Source organism: Pollicipes pollicipes, unplaced genomic scaffold (genome assembly GCF_011947565.3).
Source record: "Pollicipes pollicipes isolate AB1234 unplaced genomic scaffold, Ppol_2.1 Scaffold_7262;HRSCAF=8765_pilon_pilon_pilon, whole genome shotgun sequence".
NCBI lineage: Eukaryota > Metazoa > Arthropoda > Thecostraca > Pollicipedomorpha > Pollicipedidae > Pollicipes > Pollicipes pollicipes.
This window is the reverse complement of record NW_023597055.1, coordinates 22055099-22063736: the sequence shown is the minus strand read 5'-3', so window position 1 is coordinate 22063736 and position 8638 is coordinate 22055099. Positions and strand designations below refer to the sequence as shown.

Sequence of the window (8638 nt, the reverse complement as noted above, 5' to 3'; positions counted from 1 at the left end):
CGGGGGCGGTGATTTGTGGCTCAAGATGATACTGGTACCTTCCATGGAGAACAAAGCAATTATTGTGTAAGGTAAGTTGTTGAAAATGGTGTCATCGCTTTTACCAGGGTAGGCACGTGTGATGCTATGCCCCCCGGAATGACGGTGCATCTGGTTGCACCGGCAATAATCATAACCATTGCTAAACGTTTGTTTGTAATGATTGTTGCTGGTCCCTAACACAGTCTAATCCAACAGCACATCTGGACTGGCAAGCATCAACCACCCCTGAAGACCGAGAACGACCTGAAATCATGAATGCTCTCAGCGATCTATTCGTAAGGTTGCATGTTGCAAACCTATCAGACAAACGTGCTTTGCATCTTTGTCATCTTGCGAAGCCATGTCCGTTTGTCCCATTTTTCTTTGCCTTTCAGGTGAGCCTGACAGTTTTTTTGGCAACCTTTTTTCAATCAATGTACTTAGTTTCAGGCGTGTGGTGCATCGCGCTATGCTCTCCTTATGCTAGCTATAATGTGGGACATCAATTCGCTCCCTGAAATCTAGTTTTCAACGCCTAGTAACCCTGTTTTCCGGACGCTTTCGCACGCAGTTGCAATGCCAGGACCAGGCGTGGGAGACCTCGCTTTCCCAGAACGCACCAAGTCAGAGCCTGATATTCGAGTCCGCTTTCTCCCAGGATTTGTCTGATTTGTGCATCCGCACGCAACTATCTCACAAACTGACCAGTACAAGAGCCTGTTACATAATGTTTATCACCGAAAGCAAGGCCACCGCCCTGCTCATTCTACTTCCGTGACCACACGATCTCGTCACGGCTGAAGCACCATGTGTTGGCCAACGCGTTGACGAGCCACCTTGCTCCTTTATCCTTATTGTTTGCGCCCAGCTCTGATTCCACACAACCGCACCAACCGAGTCACACGTTCATAACAGCGATATGGGTTAACAGGCGGCGTCGCGGTCTTGGTGGCTTCATGCATTTGAGTGCTGCTTCACGCCCATTCCTAAGCAGCATTCAGCGTCGAGTTCACACCGTTCGAGTACATCTTGTGCCACTCGTTTGCTAGGTAGAAGAACGCGTCGTCGATGTTCTGGTTTTCCTTCTGCGAAAAGACATGCCAACATGGTACACAAACTGGGTGACATCAATTGTCCGTAAAACCGTGCGCACAGCCCTCTTGGTCTACAATACGTCCATCTAGGCAGACATATGCACAGGAGTGGGGGGTACATTGCATCACAGGGTACATTGGCAACCTGCCTTCGTCAATAAGCATAAACTTCAACCGCTGCGTTTAGTCATCAGGAAAAGCCAGAGAAGGAACCAACTTAGACTTGGTTCATTACCCCCCCCCCCCCCGCCCGTTTCCTTACGTGAGAACTGAGAACTTTGGCGACATTTGGGTCCGTGTAAAAACTATGGAGTCTTGCGGTGATGTCCGGAAAGCTCATAAGAGATCAGGTCGTTTTTTATCGTTCGTGCACCAGCATGGTCAATGCCATTAACACGAGTAACATATTTGCATTAGCGTGTGTTGTCATGGCTCATACCGTAGTGTGACACGCTTTGACATGAACCATGCGTCAACATAAGCCGAGCCGAAGCCTGAATCAGGCATCGCTATAGTCGTAATTTAACATGGCTTATACATCAACCTCACAGACATAGCCACATGGCCCAGTCATTGGCATGACCCACATGACCCATGTGTTACCATTACTCCTGCATCAGCAAGAATCATGCGTTAGCACGACAGCTGCGTCCTCACAACTTATGCGCTGTTGCTTAGGATTGACTTGATTCACGATTCAATGCATGTGACTCATGACTCACCGCGGAGCATTCCATGTAAACGAAGCCCAGCTTGTTGGCGAGGTCATTGCCTTCCTTGGGACTGATGATGCGTCGTTCAGTCAGGTCGATTTTGCACGCCATCAGCACCCCTGGCGGCAAACGCGCAAAACATTTCAAACAAGCAGAGGAGGCAACCCACCGTGGCTTTCGGCACCAATTTTTGAAATGATAAGTGTGATGACTTTACAATAATAACGACGCATGCAGCTTCTGGCGTTCTTGGCAGAGGCGCAGAAACAGAGGCCGGTTTTTGCGATGGCTCCCACATTTTTTGCGTACATAACGTTTACATGTGAAAACTGCACCGCGAAAATGCATCGACATCATCGAATATTGAACTTTGAGTTACTTTGCGTAATCACTTTTTCAAACCTTCCTGTGTCCCCGGCGCTTACAGTCGCCATCGCCGCACCTCTCCGAGTTCAGGACACCCGGATCACAAACCAGAGACGAATGTCCTCAGCGCTCTATGGTTTGGAGAGCTCTGCAGTATGCACATCTTCACAGACGCATGGGTCACAGAGAACATTACAGAACAAGTGCGACGACGAGGTCCCTCATGTACTTTTAGTGCATTCCTACGCGCTCGACAAACGAAGGGGGCATACCCATCGCAACTTTAATAACATCCAAGGCTGCTTCCAATCCAGGTACATATGCGGACATAACATAGTTTAATAAGGCAGTTTGGGTCAGCTTTTGATACAAAGTGGGTGAGGTGTGGCTTATCCGGCCTTCAACTCTCTCACACCCATGGCCATAAAGAACAACAACATTGTACGTTACGTTGTTTGCAGTTCATGGTGGAGGGCGTAGCAGATGTAACGATGAACGGTATTCAGATATCACCAAGTGATGACCGTAACAGCAGAAGCGGACTAAAATTTTCGTCAAGGCAAGGCCGGGTATTTTTTCGGGGACTCTATGATTGAAAAGGCGCTCTTGCAAAGCGCGTCGCGTTACAGCCCATCACTGAGGCGTCCCATTGAATTTAGGTTACAGAGCTATGCGCATTAGGAACGCATTTGCTTGGGTCATTTGTACGCGACTGGGTACGATTAAGCTCATATAGACCCAGGATGTTCTTGGGACTCATTCAGAGTCCGACATAGCGGGAGCATGACAACTCTCTGTGACGTAGAGTCCACACTTAGATACTCAGAGAGGTCAAGACTCCCACGGCCGCATTGGATGCGCTGCTGCTTGAGATCAGCATCCGCATAGTTATGCTGAGAGACCTTCATAAAAGTTTTCCAACAATATTCTTACGAGCACTCATATATCATTGTTTGGTCCTTAACCGAATGGCATGACCATCACGTCATCACCAGATATACGTTTCACTGTTGAAAATGCTGGTTGTTGATAAAAACTTGTACACAATTGAGTCTTGATTGGATCACGCCAGGGCCCACTTCTTCAACCGACCCTACAAGCGTGACCGTAGCCGAGCATCCACCTCCCCTACCGGGCATGGTGTTTTTGTCCTTCTTGGCCTCCTTGATGAACTTGTGCCACTCTGCAACTGCCTGGAACGACTTCTCGTTGGTGACGTCGTACACGATGATGACCAGGTTGGGGTTCAGCTGGAACATCGGGGTCACACGCCACGGTCACAATCGGCTTGTTCGCCAACACGACGAGCGGTGTTCCCGCGATGTTGCCACGCACACGAGCGTCAGTACGCTAACCCGCCTGTTTCAACGACTGATTCCGTCGAGGAATGTCCTGTGTAGACGCGGAAGCCTCACACAGAGCGACAGTAGAAAGATGGGCTGGACTAAAAAACCAGGTTTTCGGCGGGGATGTCCAATTTTCCCAAATATCTATTCCGCCCAAATGTCTAATCCGCCCAAATGATGGGCCGCATCGACTGGTATAGTCGAAGACAGGTGCAACTCCTGACGTTCGGGGTTCAGGAGTCGTGCCACAAGGTGCGCTTTTACCCCACTGGTTTTGCACGGGTGGCCTGAAAGTGTGACCAATGACAAAGTCGACGAGCACTCGTTCAAACCGTGGCCACATCTCGTAGAGAATTGAGCAGGGAATCACGTGAGGCCAGATTTGCGTTTTGCATATGCAATGTCACGTGCACAGAAGCGGCGAAAGTGGATTAGTAGTTTCCAGGTTTTTCACGCTGTCACTGTTTCTCGGCAGCAGGAGCTCGTTGAAGCGTGAGTCCAGTTTCGAAGCGCCATAAGGCGTGCCGTTGCAGCAGCTTTGACAAATGACAGTGCCGAAGTCAGGAAGATCTGGCATTTTCAGTGGCAGTGAGTGCGGTTTTCATGAACCTTTGAAATCGTAAAACGTCCCAATTGTAGTGGAAATTCAAAGGGCACGAATTGAAAGCTGAACATTTCCTAATTTCGTCTATTAAACACGCCGTAGGCTCATTACTGAACAATGCCCTAAATGGTGTTTCCGAAGATTCATATTTGCTGCCTTGTTGTACCTCATCACCTTCGACACATACTACGTGACACCAAATCGGCAACCGCTATGGTAACATTCATCTGAAGTTGAAATGAACGCTTTCCCAATGTGTTAGCCCTTTGTACTTGAAACTGATAACATGTTTTCAGGCATTAGAAACAGTCATCTCCCACCACGTAGCGTATATAGAGAGGGCGAGGGAGAGACGGGCTCTCACTCACCGATTTACGGCAAGGTTGCAAGCCATTCAGCCCATTATACCGCGTGGAAACCTCGCTTACAGATGGAGATTGTTTCCCATGACCCACCTACGTCCCTGGTGGTCAGCACATCCCACCCGGCTCCCGTCAGGCATGCCGGCAGCCAGAAGTCGGTTTGGCCAGAGAGCCCCATGCATCACGTTGAATGCATCGCGTGATACATAAGACAGCAACAATAGCCCATCTTTCACTCTCCTGTTCTTTTTCCGAGGAATAAGCCTATTGCTACCGTCTATCTATGTGAATAATGCTCCTCGCAAATGCACTGAACAACTTACATCCATTAATAATGCAAAACACAAATTGTCCACAGAAGCTCCGCCCCTTAGCAAAGGGAACCCGCAAGCACTTGTGCAATCTTGTTGTATACAGCTGTCGGCGGTGCGTCGCTGAGGTCAGGATGACTCACCACATTGCTGAGGACGTCCCGGTAGATGCTCTTGCCGGAAGCGTCGTAAATGAAGAGCTCCACAGACTCTGACGTGTCAGGGATCCGCACCTGCTTCTGGTGCAGGTCCACCGTGAAAGTCTGCAACACGGGGGTCAGGGTCTAGGGTCTGCTTCTCGCTGTCTCACCAGGACTTCCTGCGCTTAAACGATGCCTGCAGTCAGCTAAAGCGAACACTGTTCGCTGAGCTCATGTGATGCCAAATTCCAGAGGGTACCGCTGCGACTGAAGTAACCTCAATTGGTTACATGACTCAGAAACCCGATCAACGTTTCGCGACCAAAAAATTCCCGATAAAAAATTCCCGATACCCGATCCCTATGAAACCCTATGATACCCTATGATACCCTATGAAATGAGCCTGCAACTCCTGAGAATGGGTGAATCACTCAAACGACTTGAACAGCTGATGTACACCATTGGTAGCGCATTCCTTGAGAACCCTGGTCAAGTGCGGCAAAAGTTCTGAGAAGTGGGTTGAAGTGGTTGGGGAGGTGGGTGGAAGTGGGAAATGGGAATATCAGGTATCTGAGCAGATCGTCACCAATTTGCAAGTGTAAGTCGGACTGATACCCCACCCACACTCAGTAAACCACAAGTAATAAAACAATCGATGTAAACAAATGCATCGTTTGCACCATCGCAAAAGACTGTGGTGTTCGGAATCCGCTGCCAGCTCTGATGAGCTCCTTAATCGGTAGACCATTTACCGATGCCAACGATGCTTCCGCGATATGAACGATGCATTAGTGGAAATCAGCATTTGGGGACACCCAACAAGTTTGAACTTCCAGCAATTTTTTGGCATTTGGAATATCAGGTCAACGGGAGCGAATTATCAACAATCACTGCGACAAAATAGTAATATTCTACAATGCAACGCACACACTTAAAATTCCAAATTTGACACAACAAACTCTCCTCAAAAAACGGAGCGGCGAAATAGCTCGAGCTTCCGACCTCAGTAGGCAACTCATTCATGGAACATGCCCTTTGGTGGTGCGTGGGGAGTAGTCATTGTTTTTGTGACACAGCAGCTGCCCAAACGACCGGCTAGGAGACGGCAGTGATAGACTGCACCATCTGGCGTTCCGCAACAGGCTTACCATGCTGTAGTTCTTTGGGTAGTCGGCTCCATCCGATAGAAAGACCTGCACCAAGGCCGTTTTCCCTGCCGTGCTCTCTCCTGAAAGTTCACCGTCCAGTTCACCAGAGAGCAGGGGCATAGCTTCTTATTCAGCAAGGGCTCAAGTATTTATCTTACCGCCCCCACCCCCAACACCGAAAAAAATGCGACAAAGTAGGCGAAATTAGAGATAAAACTAGCTTTTAGTATATCTACAGGCAAAGCAGCGTACAGGCAAAGTATTGCTTCCTGCTCATCCTTCCCTCCCCCTGCAACTTTTATAAAAAACTACACCACTGCTTGACAGTTCATCAGACACGTAATGGCGTAAGGAACTGTAAAGCTCAATAAATTTTGAGATTTAAGAAAAGCACATTTCATTATTTTGTTCTCTGCAGCGAAAAAATAGGTAATTTGCTAATCTCTTCACAAATTTTCAAAGTTTTTGTTGTCTCCTTTTACCGGCCAAATGGCGCACACTTGTCTTGGACGCTAAAAACTTCTGCCCACTGGAAAGGGTGCTAGCCGGACCAGGGACGCAGCCGGAGTCTTGGCAGGGGCACGGGATGTGGTCACTTCATTTTAACGGAACATGACCTTCGTTTTTAATATGTACATTCTTTAGCTGAAAAAACCCAAGACACCGGCAGCTGCAGATACGTTTTGTATTCTAACATGCGCTCGGGTGAGGGGTCAACTTGACCCCCCCGAAGGCTTTTCCGGAATGGTTTCCAAACGGCGCGGTTTCCAAAACGGTATAGCCGCACCAAATTTGGCAAAACTGTAGAAAATTAAATGGCTGATCGTCTGGAATCAAGAATTTAGATGTACCTTGTACGGTCGCTGACCTAGGGCAGGTCAAAGTCAAGCCATGGTTTCAGCGAAGGCAATTTCTAGTGAATAGTTCAATCTGATCCAACAGTGGAGTGTTAGAGGAAGCCATACATCTCTGAGGTACTTTTTTGGGCAACATGACAGTTGAATAAACAAATTAAATTGGCCTAGGGTCAGGTATGAAGGTCAGACCAAGGTCAAAACCAGCATGTTTGATTACCCTAGGGCTTGCTGGGTAAAGGCTAAGGGATAGTTTCTGGCACTTATTTCGAATGTGTTGATAACAGAAACCGCATTAAATACCTTCCATGGACCTCTTAGACGTCGGAATGGGTCATTGACCTAAAATGATCCAGGTCAACATGTTGTTTTTATGAGCACACTGCCTAGCGTAAACATTGCCGCTTATTCAAATGCAACACTTCCAGCAGTCTTGTATCATTTTGATCGCCATGACCTTCAAAAGATCAAACAAGGTCACTGACCTTAAATGAGCATGTAACGTGTTGCTTAGAACAGTTATCTAGGTTCTAGGGGCCCTTTGGAGACCAGACGGAAATTTGGCCTTGTTTGACCTTATTTGACCCGAAGATCATGACCTAGGAACCTCAAACTCTGACCCAAATGAGCTCACGTACAGGTTATCATACCCGATGAATTTGGGGTCTCCAGCTACTTTAGTTCCTGAAATCACAGGGGGTGTCAAATTGACTCCCTACTAGAGCGAAGGGCATCCAGCCGGCCACCCGGGCGCGTGTTGACTTTCAAGCATTGGGTGCCGATGGGATAGTAATTAGCGCATCACCGTTAACCTCTGCGCGTTTGGGAGAACAGAGGCATGGGGCTCAATTCCCCGCGGTGTCCGCCGTTAGTTCTAGGGCCTTGGCTCGCCATTCCTGCCAGGGTGAGAGGCAAGCGACGCCATATAACCTCAGCAACCGAGTGCGTCGCAGAGCTCGAGTGACAACTTTAAAGCACTGGAGTAGGAACACCAATGCTTGCAACGGGGGAGTCAGTGGCCGTCATGACACACCCCCTTTCGAGAATGCTGAGCATTAGTCCTATGGCAACGTACGGAAAGAATTGAGCCCAAAATCCTTATCGGCGCCCCACGTCTTGAGACATTCGTCCACATCTGTCATGAAGGCAGTTAATGCTACAGACGAAGGGAAAGCACCGAGATGTGGCATACGACATAAGCTTCCCTTCTGTATGCATGTGATATCAATTCTGTGGACACAGTCACAACGAAAATAAAAAACGGACTTACCAACCACAGCGCATCGCCCTCGTATGACGTTAGGAAGGGACATGTTGATCTGGAAAACCCCACACTACAGTATTCTTGTTTCGGCCATGCGTCACAGCACAAACACTTCAAAGCGCTCTAATCGTTGATGACATTGGCAAAACTGAGCTTAAAATGTCGCTGCCGCCTGGACGGCACGATTCTGGAGCCAGCATTGGCATTTCGTTTGTTTTGGAACCTTGCTGTTGCTATGGTAACCGGCGCGACGGCCAGCGCGCAAACCAGAGACCAATCGATGGCTGGACAGATGCTTACATGTGTCGCTTTTCATTTGCTTCGCGCGCAAATATTGATAAGAGGAAAAACAACGCGAGCTTTAAGTCTGCAGTAAGGTATCTGCACGCTAGCTCCAATCGAAGTACGTTGGTAG

The 8638-nt window shown here is 48.4% G+C and overlaps 1 protein-coding gene and 1 long non-coding RNA gene across 2 annotated transcripts; both read right to left on the bottom strand.

Annotated features, from left to right (window-relative positions):
• Positions 1-738: 738 nt before the first annotated feature.
• On the bottom strand, positions 739-1888 carry LOC119113998 (uncharacterized). The gene is made up of 2 exons (XR_005095994.1): positions 1838-1888; positions 739-1106 (listed from the first exon to the last, which is right to left on the bottom strand). It is a non-coding gene; the product is annotated as an uncharacterized LOC119113998 (long non-coding RNA).
• Positions 1889-1891: 3 nt separating this feature from the next.
• LOC119113578 (intraflagellar transport protein 27 homolog) lies at positions 1892-8437 on the bottom strand (the record flags this gene model as incomplete). The annotated part of the gene is made up of 5 exons (XM_037237871.1): positions 8230-8437; positions 6106-6185; positions 4961-5080; positions 3327-3444; positions 1892-1947 (listed from the first exon to the last, which is right to left on the bottom strand). Coding segments are annotated over exons 1-5 (417 nt in total), but the record flags the coding sequence as incomplete, so codon positions are not given.
• Between the last annotated feature and the right edge of the window lie 201 nt (positions 8438-8638).